We start from the raw sequence: 16,759 nt of genomic DNA, 5'->3' as shown, positions 1-16,759 counted from the left end.
TAAATGGAAGATAAGCACATTTGGTATAAGAAGCTGTGATCAAAATCCTTGGTAACATTATGGCAAAGACTGATGATCCAGACAAATATCAACAGAATACTGAATTGCTGCTTTTGGTCTTGGGTGATCCCTCAGAAAAAATAGATTCCTCAGAAAGAATAGATCCCTCAGAAAGAACAGAACACATCAAGTGTTTTTATCACCCTATGCTACCTGGACTATAATTTTAGGACTACACTCTTAAAATTTACAATCTTATCTTATACCTACACTGCTGAGTAAGACTGAAAAACTTCTCAGGGGAGGAGAACAAAGGGAAGGTGGGCTGAATGCAAATAAACTCCATATGTAGCTTTCTGCCTTGCAGTCCTTCATTCTGTCAGTCTTTGCATTACTGTATAGAAAGCATCTCTCTCAAGTAAACCCAAGCTTCAGGGTGAAATGCCAAAGATAGAAGTGACTAGATTCCCTTGGCCTACATTGCCTCTTTAAGATATGTCTGTTACTGGAAGATGTGAGCATCTGGCAGTGCTACTTCAACTTTATGATTACCAGCTAGAACAGGAAAGTACAACAAGGTGGGGGAATTTACCACAGGTTGTCAATCAATTGGCACAATTTATAGAAGCTGTTGGCAAAATTAATGTTACTTCAACTACCTGTGTCTATGAATTCTCCAGATTTTTCTGATGCTTTTGCTGGGCACCGTAAATTGGCAAAATTTTTACAAACACTAAGGTAAAATCCAGGAGATTTTGACTGTCTGTAGAAAACATTAATTCTTTAGCAAAAAATGGAGTCTTCACCAAAGCAGATATAAATATATCAAGCTGACAAAAATTTTAAAAAGCTCTGAGCAACTGAAAAAAAGGAGATAAAAGTATAAAAAGCAGACAGTGCATGTGCACAAAAGCACATGCACACCACAAAAAATAGCTATCTGGAACCATTAAATTTAGAGGCGAACAGCCCTGCACTCTACATTAACCCCAAAGTATACTGCACTGGAAATACTTATACTAAAAATTATTTGTTGTTTATCTTAAATTCAATTTAACCAGGCATCCTATATTTTATCTGAGAACACTGCCTACAACCCCTCTAATTTCCATACGTTGGACATTTTCCCACAGTTATCTCCTCCATGATCAAGACAGGAGACACTAGGGTAGAGATTTCCCAAATCTGGATGCCTGGTTGATTTGCTGGGAAAGCTTTTGAAAAAATACAGATTCCCATGTTCCATTCCAGACCTACTGAATCAATCTCCAGAGGACTGACACCTAGAAATCTGTATTTTTGAAAATCTCCCCACCTGATTCTGATGGGTTGCCAGATATTGTATCCACTGCCCCGTAAGGGATTGTATATGCAAAATTTGAGGCATTTGGTCCTCTGAAGAAAAGAATCATAGGTTTCACCTGACTCTCAAGGAATGTGATCCCAAAAAGGGTCACTGTCTTAGCGACCATAAGTCAAGTTAAAAAGAGCTATTATGGGGCTTCCCTGGTGGCGCAGTGGTTGAGAATCTGCCTGCTAATGCAGGGGACACGGGTTCGAGCCCTGGTCTGGGAAGATCCCACATGCCGCGGAGCAACTAGGTCCGTGAGCCACAACTACTGAGCCTGCGTGTCTGGAGCCTGTGCTCCGCAACAAGAGAGGCCACGATAGTGAGAGGCCCGCGCACTGCGATGAAGAGTGGCCCCCGCTTGCCACAACTAGAGAAAGCCCTCGCTCAGAAACGAAGACCCAACACAGACAAAAATAAATAAATTAATTAATTTAAAAAAAAAAAAGAATCTCTGCTTTAAAAAAAAAAAAAAAGAGCTATTACGAATTTTTCTACTTCAACTACAAGAATTATTTGACATTGTTTCCCATAACTCTCTAAAAATTGCCGATGCCTTTTTGAGAGTTAAAAGTAAAATAAAAATAGAAAAAATACTTTTTAAAACTTGATCATTATTTAAATAGTTTATGATCAAGGGATCATTAATTGCATGTCTGTGTTAAAGACTAATTTATTTTAATTTGAGTATATATAAGAGAGGTAATTTGTTTTGATGTTTTCCTTAAGAATTTTTTTCCTTTATAATTATCATTTTGAATAGTAATTAAAAACAGGGCCCGTATCACTTAACCTACAACTAGGTCATCCACTGAATTCAACATCTATTTCTTTAAATATGTTTTTACCATTTATTTAAAATATTCAGAAATCTATGAATCCAAAGTAGGCATTCATTATCATTAACTGAAAAAGTTATACAAACTATTATTTATATTTTCAATTTTTTTCTGTCCTCTGAATCATTCCCCTCAGCCCACAAACACTCCTAAAGTTTTTCTATCTAAAAAAAAAAGTATCCCTAAAATGAAACAGTAGGAAAAAATGAAGTAGTATCTACTCTTTCTCTTGTGTTTCATTGCCGAATTTTTTTCAAGAATGATTTATACTTTAATAGGGGAAGGCGATTAAGATGTACAAACTTCCAGCTGTAAAATAAATGAGTCACGGGGATATAATGTGTAGCACAGGGAATATAGTCAATAATATTGTAATAACTTTGCGTGGTGACAAATGGTAACTAGACTTATCGTGGTGACCATTTTGTAATGTATAAAAATATCAAATCACTTCATGGTACACCCAAAAAGTACACCCAAAACTAATACAATATTGTAAATTATACTTCAATTTTAAAAAGCTTTAAAAATTAATTAAAAGACTAATACAGGGGAAAAAAGAGTAATTTATACTTACTGTCTCCACTTCTTATCCTTTAGTCAACATTTATTGAGCACCTAATACAGTGAAACTCAATCCTGGTGGCACATTCAAACCATCTGGGAAGCTTTTTTTGAAAAAAGTACAGACGCTCCAGGCCTCACCCATGAGTGAAGCCTGTGCATCCACGTTTGTTTATAAACTCTCCAGTTGATTCTAATGTGCAGCCAGAGTTGAAGTCACTGATATAATATATGCCACACACTCTACCGCAATTACAAAGATGAATAAGACACAGGGCCTGTCCCTGAAAAACGCAGGAAATAAGAACATCAGGAAACCTATTAAAATTGGTAAATGTTATAACAAAGGTATGTACAAATTGCTAAGGGAACAGAGATAGGCAAGGACGCAAAAGAGGTGAGGGAGGTCTTTGAGTATGGTTACTGAACTACCATGTACACAAGACTGAAAGGCCATTAAACTGCTCTCTTAAAGGCCAGCGATGATCTCTATAGTCTACCACTTAAAATAGTCGTCCTCATCTACACCAGTTTTACCATATGCAAGATAGAGATAATAACAAGGTTGCTCTGACAACTGAGAAATTAATACAGTCGATATTGGCATATAGGAGATATAATTTGTTTCTCATCCCTTTCTCTTAAAGCCAAAGGCTCTTCTCAATTCTATATTCCTTTTTAATCTCTCTGCAATACTGCACTGCTGCTTCTGGAAATTCTCTTCAGGTTCTGTGAGATGAGCACCTACTCTGTGCTAGGTATACACTTCTACTTCAAAGGTCACTCCTCACCTTCTAGTTTCTCTCCTTCTCTTATGCCTTAAATGAAAGTATCCAAAAGTATATGCTCTCTGCCCTCTCCTCTCCTATGTCTGAACTTGTTCTCCTAAATGCTATTCCAATCTAGTGGCTTTAACCCACAAAGAGAGGATTTCCAAATCTATATAATCTCTGGGCCTGATCTCTTTGCAAGCTCCATTTCTACTTTTCCATATCTGCTACGCATGTTCACATAGACATTCTGCTAGCATCTCAAACTTAGTAGAACCCAAACAAAATTCACCATTATTCCCCCGAGCTGCGCATCTTCTCTCCTGTGTTTTTTAGCTGTTAGTGGTGGTTCCACTTCCCAGTCAACCAGATTTTAATGTTCAGTTACCTCTAATTCTTCCCTTTCTCTACATTCACTCACCATGTCTTGTTGATTCCAACTCTGAAACGTTAGCAATCATTTTTTTCCTCCATGTCTTGTGAAACTACTTTAAATCAGGTCCTAACACTTAACTCAGTTTCCCAACTGGTCTCACTAGCTCCAGTCTGTCTAGACCCGTGGTTCTCAACCAGGGGCGATTTTGTACTACAGGAGACATTTGTGACTGTCGTGACTGTAGTGCTACTGGCATTATGTGGGCCAAGGATGCCCAAACATCCTAAAATGCACAGGACACCCCTACAACAAAGAGTTATCTGGCCCAAATGTCAATAGTGCTGAGGTTGAGAAAATCTGTGCTGTTTAACAGCACAATTCATCTTTGCATCTCTTACTCGCAAGGTACTTGAGATATAATTCATACTTCCTGCTCATTCCCACTTTTCTGTTTTTTCTTCCTATGCTGTGCTCTCTGACACGAGTTTCTACCTCAACTGATACCTACCATCCTCCTAGGCAGAAGTAACTTTTCCATCTTCTGAATGTCCATGAACTTATTGCTTTTTGACACTGTATAGTATATATGTTATATAGGTCTGATTCATCCTTGAATCTGTAGTCTTGCACTGTGTCTACCAAACAGGTAATCAAATCACCAATCTTCAGTGAGTCTAAAACTTAATCTATAGAATCATTACTGCTATTCACAAATACTGCATTTCTCTTCTTCTTCCCTGCCCCCTCTGAAATGAGGTTTATAGATATAACTTGCTTAAGCTAATTGAAATCTGAGCAGAAGTGCAGTGAGTCTCTTAGTGTGTGTGTGGGTAGGGGGGAGCTTTAAAACCCAGTATGGTATTCATTGCATTTCTTTCCCACTGCTGTGGGGACGGTGATAAAAAGCCTAAGACTTTTTTTTTTCGGGGGGGGCGGGGAGAGGTAAATTTCACATGCGACATTTTGTAAATTTAAGATGTACAGCCTGTTACTTTCATACATTTATATAATGTAGTATGATCGCGACTAAAGCAATATTTATCACATCATTGTAGTACAATGGTACTGTCTATATTCATTATACTGTGCATCAGATTGCTATGGTTTATTTACTACTCATTACAAGTCTGTACCCTTAAACACCATTAATCTTATCCCTCCCACCCTCCATTCCCTGGTAACCACCATTTTACTGTTTTTTTAAACAGCTTTGACTTTTTTAGATTCCACATATAAGTGATATTGTACAGTACTTGTCTTTCTCTAACTTATCTCACTCAGCACAAGGTGCTGAAGGTCCATGTTGTTGCAAATGGTAGGATATCCTCCTTTCTCACGGCTCAATAATACTGCATTGTGCATATGTATCATATCAAAAAGCCTACGTTTAGACTGAAATCCTCCAAGAGCCTACAACTATGTGACTTTGCGGAGCAGGGCCCTTCTGCTGCTGACCCACACTAGACACACACAGAACAAGTGAGGAGATGCCACGCAAAGCCCCCACCACCAATGCCCTCATGTTCAGATTTTAGTTTGTTTGTTATTGCATTATATCCTTGCTTACCCTGATTCACAATCAATGAAAAATGCATAATTTCATGGGTCACTAAAAAAGGAAAAATGCTACCGGTATCACAGCCATGATTGTACAATGCAGCCTGATTTCAGAGATCTTAAAATATGGGAAATGATGAGTAGTGAAATCAATGAAATATATTTGGTAAATGAATAAATGTGGAGGTAGGTTTCAAAAATTATTTCTATTCATTTTCAGTAGAAACATTATGAACTGAAATGTGCAAGAAAAGTTCTCAGCCATAGGTTCACAGTAGAGCATGTAAATAAATGTCGAGAAAGAATATGAAGACTGTAGTTCTACCCTTCAGAATAAAATTTATGAAATTCTCCTTTTTTGACAACTATAAGTGGTTCTATGGAACCCCTATTTTCTTTGATATGCATCAATCGCTTGCAATAAATTACTGTTTCAGGCAATTAAGCTTTTAGGTCAGGACCACAGGTCAAGTTTTCCCATCATGCTTTCAACCTTAAAAACTACTTTGTACTCTCTAAGTGTTTTTATTGGGTTGGCCAAAAAGTTCGTTCGGATTTTTCTGTAAAATCTTACATAAAGACCCAAACGAACTTTTTGGCCAACCCAATATATACCATGTTCTTCTATGTATATAACTACCTTTATTTTATGTAGAAATGACTCTCCAATGCACTGAAAATGTACTACAAATCTGCTTTAGTGTGCAAAGTCTAAAAAACTCCACTAATGCTACAGCAGCTATCAAGTTTCTGCTTGCTGTAGGAATTTTTACATTTTATTGGTGCAATGACAGAATTCATTCACCTACAGAATGAAATTAGGAATGAATAATTTCTACATTAATCGCTTACTGGTTGAGTTTATTTTGTAGTTAATAAGAACACTACTGATTTTACATTAATTATGATGGAATATAATGGCAGCTTACATTGTTTTTATCAATACATACAAACAAAACTTCTGAAGCCACATTATGATTGTGTGTGGGGGAGAAGTATACAAACTGCTTATAAATATTTAGCATGTGTAAGTGACTTGAACCGTAGCCAGTATCAACACCTGCACCTCAAGGAGCACCAGGAATATCATTTAACTACCTAAATCTTTAAAATCTATAACACTATTTAGAAGTGAAAAATGTAGGCATACTAGATTTTCCCTCCAAAACTTGCCTTTATATGCTACTTCTTTTCATAAAACTGTTATTTTTTTCTTAATTTTGTAAATTCATTACTCCTTTTGTTCATCCACTCACTGAACCATTGTACTCATCACATACATTGCACTGACAGATGCTGAAGATGGCATTTCTGCACTAACGAATTCCAACAGAATACCGGAAAAAAGACAGGTAAACAGATAACTACTATGCAAAACTGTATTTAATACTAATGATGTGTTACAGTGTTCAGGAGAGAGAGAAAACAGTTGTTCAGGAGAGAGAAAACTAGCCATGTGATCTGAGCTAAATCTTGAAGGAAGAGTAATTTTTCATCTTTCAAAAAAGGGGACAGATCGGGGAGCAGTACCAATGCTCAAAGCAGGTAAGTCGTGAGCAGAGAAAAATAACTAAAATTTATTATGTTTACCACATGCCAGGCAACATTTGCACTTACAGAAGTTTAATGGGGAATATAATTTCTGTTATATCCCCACATTTTAGAGGAAACTGAGGCTGCTGAGAGATTAAATAATTTACTCCATGTGCTAGGCATGGACTAGCATGCAGGTCTCTCTGAATTCACAGCATGATTAAATAACAGTATATATTGGAAATGTCAGAACTATTTAGGTTAGAATGGAATACAAGGACATGAACACCATTTTCAAGAGTTGGGCTTCCCTGTAAAGGCAATGGAAGATCCAGCAACTGAAAGTTTGGGAGTAGAAAAATGATAGGAAGATGGAGGGATTTGTCTAGAAAGTTTATAATAAAAGTCCAGCAGTGGCAAATAAAACAGATATGAGACATTCTTCTAACCCTACTTCTCCTCCCTTAGCTTTATTTCTTCCTCAACTGTGTAGCCACAGAACAGGTACAGTCAATTTGCATTCTGTTCATATAATACAAGTTTGTTACTAAACAACAGTAGTTCATAACATAAATTGTTAATGGTCTGGTCAATTGAGAGGTTATAAATCAAATATTAATATAAATGAACTTTTCAAGCAAGAAATAATTTCTGTAAGACATATTTTGATGGAAGTGACAAGGTTTGGAGACTGACTGTAAGGTACAGAGAGCACAAGGAGGAAAAAAGTTAAAGCTGAAGTTAAAAACCTGGATGACTCGAATAATGGGAACAGAGTCATAAAGAGAAAAATGAGCAGAAAGAGACGGGGATCTGCCCTGCTTTGTGTAGGGACAGAGAGGAGGGGAGTTTATGAATTTACTTTCAGGCAGGTTCCATCTGAGCATATCTCCTTAACTGTCTTCTGTGAACAGGACCAGCAGATAAAAATGTGTGACCAGTGCTAAGGGGAGAAGCAGGGCTGAGCTAGGTACTTGAGACATCTGCAAAGATACAAAAGCTGAAGCTATGCGAGCGGCTCACTCTACTCACTGGGGGAAGGTAGAAGAGGTTGGTGGGGGGTGGTGGTAAGGTGTCTTCCAAAGCTTCGAGTGACTTCCAGGATTTCTCACTTAGAGAGCAGTTTGGGAATAGTTCTTCTTATTTGAGCCTTATACCACAATTTCATATAATTTCAATCACAAAAAATGCTTTACTGTACAGTGCAGCTGACCCAGGAGTGGAAAACATGAACTGTTCTGGCCTAGAGTTTCTATAACCATGTAAAAAGGTCTGTAGGACACACCACAACAAATGAATAACTTTAAACAACTTCATTGTGCTTCTTCAGATAATTTTATTTCCTACTAACCCAGTGGCCAAAGGTGAAAAGGTTATTACATTTCATACCGGTATCCTCAAAAATCAACTGTATAAGACTGAAAAAAGCAAAGATATTATTCTAGATTAATTTCTAAAATGCTTCCTACCACAGGACATATATGAAACTACACCAGCAGTATAAAACTTTTAAATGTGTCAAACAATAATAAACTTTGTTCTAAAACGATCAAAACACAAATTAAATTTAAAACCCAACACTATTTAGTGTTTGGCATTTACAATTTCTATTAAAAACAAAGAGAACTATTGTTTCTCCCTTTTCCAAATTAAGCTGTCAAATTTAAAACAAAGAGATAAATCCAGAAAAGGATTCTACCATCAACTGTTAAGGAAGTGTAATGTCACAAGAGCATCAACTTTGGATTCAGACAAACTCAGGCTTAAATACCACCTTTGTACTTCCTACTCAGATGTCCTTCCGTGAATTACTTAAAGCTTTTCAAAATTTAATTTACTTATTTGTGAAATGGTAATAATCAAACCTAGCTCAAACTTACAACAAATTAACAAATGTATTGTCTAACTGAACCAGGCATATACAAAGTATGGTACTACATAAGTCTTAACAGCAGCTTCCCTTCCTTATTTCCACAATCAGTAATGGAAATTCCAAGAACTTTAAATTAAGCATTAAAAACTTGTTTTTGAAAATTACAAACAAGGTGGCAGAAAAAGTAAAATGATTTAAATATTAGTTTAAAAAATACCACCTTTAAATCCTATTTCTGATTCTATATGCAAGGTCCTCCTCCCAAGAGATTAAAAAGAACATTTAAATAAAGTGACAAGACTGTTAGAATTTCACTTTATCAGTTACTTGAATTTAACGCCACAGTTTGGTTAATATTTTTCTTAAATTACTAAAAAATGTAATCAGAAATTTATATGCAAAATATCCACAGAATAGTCTTACAAAACTCGAAATAAAAACAAAACCACAAAATTCCTCCAAATTGGAGTTTTCATGATTTACTGTTAAAACATGGTGTTGGGCGAGCAGAGAATAAGACCCCCTTCCCACCCAGCCCCACACCTTTATGGAGCTTAGTGCCCTGAGAGTGCCGGATGACAAGAAATCCTGTCATCTCATTTTGAAAAAACTTTGCTATTTTAGGTCTTTACAACACATGGCAGGCCTATATTAACTCCCACACTGAGTACTCTCTCCTCAGCTAGATTTCTAGCCACTTGAGCTACTAATCACCACTTACCAACAGCAGAATAAAAAACATGACAATCCCTTCAAAAAAACTTTTTAGTACTACTTAATTTTCAATGTGTGTGAGCACCCGCATACATTTTCAGTTACCCATTTGTGGTTATTTACCAATATTACACGTGTGAATACTGCACAGCAACTTTTGTGTATACAGGGATCTGCCTACCAGGCCTGTGGATTATGGAGAATCTTGTTGCTCTCCCCATTTTGTCGTTTTATTATCACTTTCACCAAAGAGCACAGAGGTAAAAAAGATTTCCGAAACTGAAGATAAGGCTGACTGCTGCACATTCACATCGGGAAGAAGACAGAACGTGACATTTCAGTACAAGAACACAGGATATAAAAACACTTGGAGCAGAGCGTTCCAACCTAAAATATCCGTAGGCTTACATGAGGATTTCTTAAACACCAGTTATGCGTTTGTGTTTCATTCATGGCTGTACTGCTTTGGAACCTAAAAAATGAGCCTCGTTAAATTAAGAGTGGAGTCTTCGAAAACTGTAACTATCTTATTCATAGTTATGTCAGTTACTTCTGAGTTTGAGAAACATCAAGGACCTGTGCAGGAAATACTCAAAATCAGAAGGGTACCCCCGTGTCCCAACACACACTCTGGGGAATGGGGCCTCACAGAGGCCAAAGGAAACCGCGAATAAGAGAGATCCAGTTCAATGATCAGATTTCTTACTTCAGATGCCTGAGAACTTAAGTCGTTCATCTGGTTCCAATGCTGTCACAGCATCTAAGATACAGTAAAAGGAGTTCCACAATCTCCCCTCTTCGGAAGAAGTCTTAGCAGGACCATGGGGCGCTACCAAGTCGGCGCTACCAAGTCGGCCCCCAGGGCGGCTACTGCCAACAAGAGTAGCAAACAACCGTGGGGAGGGGGGTGTCTTTTTATGAGCAACTTCGTTGCCTCCAGGGGAACATGGGAACTGCAAAGCCTACAGCTAAAACCGAAAAAGAAAAAAAAAAAAAAAAAAAAAGAGAGACTTCCACGGCTAAAGAAAAAAAACGTAGGACCCAGGAAAGAAAGCAGTTTGCTTGTGGGAGGAGAGAGTAGAAGAGAGAAGTGAAGGTCTGCTTCCTAAGCAATTTTTCTCTCTTAGCCCTCACCCCGGCCACCCTCTCCGGCCAGGCCATCGGGCTGGGTACTGTCCTTGGGCCGCTCCCAGGCCGGGACCCAGAACCCTCTGCAGTCCCCGACCCGGGCGCAGGGCCCCCGCGGCCCATGCGCGGGGAGAGGGTCCCCTGCGGCCGCCGCCCTCCGCGCCCCCAGCCCCCGCCCGCCGCCGCCGCCCAGCTCCCGCTACCTATTTTCGGAGCACACACCCTACAAGGAGCGGAGCGAGCAGGCCTGGCGGAGACCTGCCCCCGCGCGGGGCCTCGGGTGACTGACAGGGGCAGGCACTCGGGCGCAGCGAGGAGAGGGGAAGGAAGGGCAGCCGGGGGCACCGACCAATGCCCTTCCCCGGCGGCCAGACTCCGGGCTGATACGGCGGGGCTCTACTGGCTTCCCGGACCGATGGGCTCTGCCGCGCCCGCGGCCCTTACCTTCTCCTCATCAGACAACTGCTCCTCCAGATCCGCCATTTTCCTTCTGGCGACAAACCGCGGCGGCGGCGGCAGCAGCGGCCACCTGACTTCCCCCTTTCGGTGCGGTCCTCCGCGCCGCGCGACCCCGACAAGGGAGGGGCCCACAGCCCCGGCCGCCGCGCACGCGCCCCGGGAGCCCCGCCTCCCTCCGCTCACCTCACGGGGCCGTAGCGCGGCTGTGCGCGTGCGCGGGTGCCTTGGAGGCCCGGGAACGGGGAGGAGTTGCCTACTGCCGCCTGAGGCAGGCTTGTCAGTATCCTGAGCCTAGGATTCTTTCCCCACCAGTGACCGTATGCACCCAGTCTGCGACGAGTACATTCTGAGCCCTTGATTATACTCCCATCAAATTCTGAACTCCGCCAGCTAAAATGTGAGAAAGTGCACAAATAGCTTTTAAACATTCTGGTTTAAAAAAAAAAATACGAGAAAAATATTCGGCTTTCATTAAAATATGCATATACAACCCAGTACATAATTGGAAGATGTTCTGGATATATTCATTAAAGAAATAACTGCTGGTCCTTTATTGTGTGTGGGATACTGTGTTCGCTTCTGGAGATATACAATGTTAAGCAAAAGCCAGAGAAACCTCAGTTCTGAAGAAACTCATTGTTCCTTAAACGAACATATTAAAAAGTTGGGGAGGGCTCTGCACTATTGCAGGGGAATAAAGAATTATGTTAAACATAGATCGTACCCTTCTGAATAGGGTTGCCAGATTAAATACAGAAAAGCCCAGTAAAAGTTGAATTTCAGATAAACAATGAACATATATTTTAAGTATAAGTATGTCCCATGAAGCATTTGAGCTATGCCAATTATTCATTGTTCTCAAATTTTATTGGATGTCTGCTAATTTTATTTGCTAAATCTAACCCTACTTCTGAATCTTCAAGTTTAGCAAGAGAGTGTAGATGTAGTCAAAGCTGTATATATGAATTGGCTAGGAATCTTAAGTGCAGTTGCTGATTCAGCAGGTCTGGGATGGGGCTGAAGAATCTGCATTTCTTTTTTTTTTTTTTAAAGATATTCGCCATGTATTTCTTCTTTAGGTCTTTTTTAATCTATTTTTGGCTGTGTTGGGTCTTTGTTTCTGTGCGAGGGCTTTCTCTAGTTGAGGCAAGCGGGGGCCACTCTTCATCGCGGTGCGCAGGCCTCTCACTATCGCGGCCTCTCGTTGCGGAGCACAGGCTCCAGACGCGCAGGCTCAGTAGTTGTGGCTCACGGGCGCAGTGGCTCCGTGGCATGTGGGATCTTCCCAGACCAAGGCTCGAACCTGTGTCCCCTGCATTAGCAGGCAGATTCTCAACCACTGCGCCACCAGGGAAGCCCAGAATCTGCATTTCTAACAAGCTCCCAGGTGGTGCCAGTGCTACCCATCTGGAGACCACAGGTTGAGTAGCAAGACCTTAGAGCTCAGATAGGAGTTAAGATTTTAATCATTTTGTTGTACATCTAAAACTAATACAATGTTACATGTCAATTATATCTCAATAAAAAAGTATATTAAATACAGACTGGGAGAAAATATTTGCAAATGATGTGACCAACAAGGGATTAATTTCCAAAATATACAAACAGCGCATACAACTCAATAACAAAAAAAAAACCAATCAAAAAATGTGCAGGGCTTCCCTGGTGGTGCAGTGGTTGAGAATCTGCCTGCCAATGCAGGGGACACGGGTTCGAGCCCTGGTCTGGGAAGATTCCACATGCCGCGGAGCGACTAGGCCCGTGAGCCACAATTGCTGAGCCTGCGCATCTGGAGCCTGCACTCCACAACAAGCAAGGCCTACTGTATAGCACAGGAAACTATATTCAATATCCTGTAATAAACCATAATGGAAAAGAATATATATGTATAATTGAATCACTTTGCTGTATACCAGAAACTAACACAACATTGTAAATCAACTATACTTCAATTTTAAAAAGTATATTTTAAAAAGACATTATTCAGTAGAAAATGAGACACTCTTGACAAGTTTTGAACAGCGACATGACATCATCAGAAATATGTCTAGCAAGATGAATCTGACAGCTGCATGTAAATGACGCATGTGAGACTACCTTAAAGAGCTCAAATAACTGTTCCTATGTAAAACTTTGTTATTGAGTAATCTATTGAATGGTCATGGTGTGCAAATCATTGTTTCTTGTGGATGGAAAGCAAACAGAAGCCATGCTACTAAAAAGCTCATAGTCCATTTGGGGAGAGAAAGGAAGGGGAAGCTTGCTGACACATGCAGGCAAAAGCAGGTGTCCTGTTGAGGGTAAACCATGCAGAGAAGACATGACAAAGAATGAACCACACAGTTTGGTCAAGGACCTCACTGGATGTAAATAAATAACATGTTTACTTTTTACAGTTTAAAAACAATTTCTTCATTGATTTCTCACTGCAGCCTCCTGAAGGAAGGTATGTATCAGCATTATTATACCCATTTTAGAGGAGAAAAAACTGAGACAAAATATTTGTCCAAGATTGTACCTAAGTGACTAAACTGGGATTCGACCCCAAGCATCATATTCCGTATCCCATGTTCTTTCCACTTTGAGATCTTTCTTTCATCCGCTCTGAAGCCTAGGCACTCTCCACCAAATAAAACTTAATGAAGGTAATTACTCTCCCATCCCATCAATTTTATTCACCACCACCTACTTCATCAACAGTACTTCTGTTGTTTTTTTTTTTTTTTGGTTTCTGTTTACTCAGCAACACTTAATATCAATAATTTGTACACAGTGGGTACTCAGTAAATGCGTTGCTTGACTAATTGCTACTCTCTTCCTTTAGAAACCTCACCCAAATCTGGTAATGTCTGGTAATAATTTGAGTCAGACTACGTTTATAATTGTAACCTTGGTGATACTTTACATGTGGTTCCCCATAGTGACACAACCAGCAATTATGTATAATTTCTGATAATCCTTTCAAAAACCTCCCAATATCAACCTCTTGATACAATTAAAAGCAATTATAGAATTCACATAATCTAGGAATTCTGGGAAGATTCCAAGCCATCACACAAAATAGGTACATATATGGAATGACCATTATAATGGCTGCAGGTAGAAATGCTCTGGTATTCTTGATAATCAGTTATTTTATGATGAAGAGAAAAGGAAAAAAAACATATTTTCCCCTTATACAATTCTATCTACTAAGAATTTCTACCCTTCTCTCATTTAATTTTTAAACTCACCTGTCTTCTAATTGTTAGTGGTGTCATCTTGACCTTCCCAACTAACTGCACCAGAAACTGATTAAAAAAAAAATTCTTCCCTTTTTAGTGTTTGTTTTTAAATTACTCGTATGCTTCTTAATCTATTTTCCTGTGGATGAGATCTATGTCCTCAGCTAATTTTAAGCTTGTCGAGGTCAGAGTTTACCTAATTTCATAGAATCACAATCCTAGAATCCATCTAGTGCAAATCTCTCATTTTACAGGTAAGTTGAGCTTTGGATAAATTAAATGAATTGATAAAAGTTGCAATCTAGCTGATATTATTTTTTTTATTTTAAAGATGTTTTTGATGTGGACCATTTTTAAAGTCTTCATTGAATTTGTTACAATATTGCTTCTGTTTTATGTTTTGATTTTTTGGCCAAGAGGAATGTGGGATCTTAGCCCCCCGACCAGGAATCAAACCCGCACTCCCTGCATTGGAAGGCGAAGTCTTAACCACTGGACTGCCAGGGAAGTCCCTGATATTATTTTAGAACCCAAGTCTCCTGATGGTTAAACTTATGTTCTTAGCTTAATATATATATATATATATATATATATACACACATACACACACACACACACACACACACACACACTCATGTATAAATATGTATAATCTAAATATATATCACAATCATATAATGTATAATAGAATAAACATCCTTTAAGTATCAATGATGAACTACTAAATAGTTGCACCAGATATAGATTTGTGTAACACCATATTAAAACTAATATCCATAGTTTAAAAGTATGGCTTACCTCACTTCTGAGAAAAACTGCCAGTGTTAGACAGTGTTATTTGGTTGTTAGTCTTTCATGATCAATGAACACAACTGGTCTCAATAATGTCCTTTATGGCAGTAGAAAAGTGTTAAAAAACATGTATATTTTCAAAGTAATTGCTTTCTAAGTCAAATAATTGCCTGAACTATTTATTACTTGTAGCTGGGTGTGTCCTACCTGTAGTCCATTTCCTCAGCTGGATTTTAAAAGGTCTATACAAGTGGAACCCTTGGAGAAGCCTGACATGGATCATTCCAGAAATACCAAGGAATTTTTTTTTTTTGTGATTGCAACTTTTTTTTTTAACATCTTTATTGGAGTATAATTGCTTTACAATGGTGTGTTAGTTTCTGCTTTATAACAAAGCTATACATATACATATATCCCCATATCTCCTCCCTCTTGTGTCTCCCTCCCACCCTCCCTCTCCCACCCCTCTAGGTGGTCACAAAGCACCGAGCTGATCTCCCTGTGTTGTGTGGCTGCTTCCCACTAGCTATATATTTTACAGTTGGTAGTGTATATATGTCCATGCCACTCTCTCACTTCGTCCCAGCTTACCCTTCCCCCTCCCCGTGTCCTCAAGTCCATTTGCAGAAGCTAATTTTTAAATTCCCCCTCCTTCCTGAATATGTTGTCCTTCATAATTTTGTTCCTACCAACTTCACTAAACCCTCCTCTTCCACTGCCTCAAATGCAAATGTCTCTGAAGCACACAAAGCTATTTACTTATGCATCACATTCTCTCAGGCCTCTGCAGAAACTCTTTCTGGAATGTTCTTTGCCACTGCATATCTTTTAAAATTCAGTTCAGTTATCTCTTTTTTCCATGAATCCCACATTGACTCCTCTGGCTAAAGCTAATAATTTCTTCTTCGAGATTCCAATGGAAAGTTTTCTATGGATTTTTGCCATGTACTCTAGTGGTAAGATGTACAGATTTTATAATCAGTAAATCCTGGGTTCTGATCTTGGTTCCAGCTCTAGTTAACTGGGCAACTTACTTTGGAAGCTTCGGTTTCTTCATCTATACCTTGGGAGTAACAATGGTCCCTCCCTCATAGGACCGTTGTGAGGATTTAATGAGATGATACAGGCAAAGTGCTTAGCACCCAGCACAGGCATTAGCAAGGGTTTCAACAAATGTTAGCTATAATCATCATATTATAATACTAATCCACTCCTTAAGAACATAGCCTGTCTTAATTAGCTGTCTGACAAATACAGAGTCTGGCACATAAGTGCTTAAAAAAATTGTTGTTGGAAAGCATATTGATTGAAAGACTCTTTCATTTCACATCCCTAAATGGGAGCTAAAAAATTGAGCTAGACACCCATATGGGGTCTAGAGATTGCCCTAAAATGTGGCTCTGGGACTCCAGAACAGGAAAACAAACTTTTTCCCCAGCAACCCCCAAATCATACCTCCTACTCCATTATTTAGTCGCCACTTAAGTATCTAGTTAATTTTCTGCTCTTTAATTTCTCTGTTACTGTAAGTTCAAGCCTTGAGTCTCTTCACACAATGTCCCAAATGAAGTATAGAGCATGG

The 16,759-nt window shown here is 39.1% G+C and overlaps 1 protein-coding gene across 2 annotated transcripts in view; it reads right to left on the bottom strand.

Moving 5' to 3' along the window:
• CAPZA2 (capping actin protein of muscle Z-line subunit alpha 2) overlaps positions 1–11,365 on the bottom strand; it is a 55,115-nt gene extending 43,750 nt beyond the window's left edge. Inside the window, exon 1 of one of the 2 annotated variants that reach the window (XM_082472413.1) lies at positions 11,147–11,365. In XM_082472413.1, the coding sequence (XP_082328539.1) occupies positions 11,147–11,185 (39 nt within the window). In that variant the 5' untranslated portion in view covers positions 11,186–11,365. The remainder of the gene's footprint in view (positions 1–11,146) is intronic. The other variant, XM_082472412.1, reaches the window with a different exon arrangement.
• Positions 11,366–16,759: the final 5,394 nt, after the last annotated feature.

This window comes from Balaenoptera physalus (assembly GCF_965194825.1).
Source record: "Balaenoptera physalus genome assembly, chromosome: 8".
Taxonomy (NCBI): domain Eukaryota; kingdom Metazoa; phylum Chordata; class Mammalia; order Artiodactyla; family Balaenopteridae; genus Balaenoptera; species Balaenoptera physalus.
This window is presented reverse-complemented; position numbering and strand designations above follow the sequence as displayed.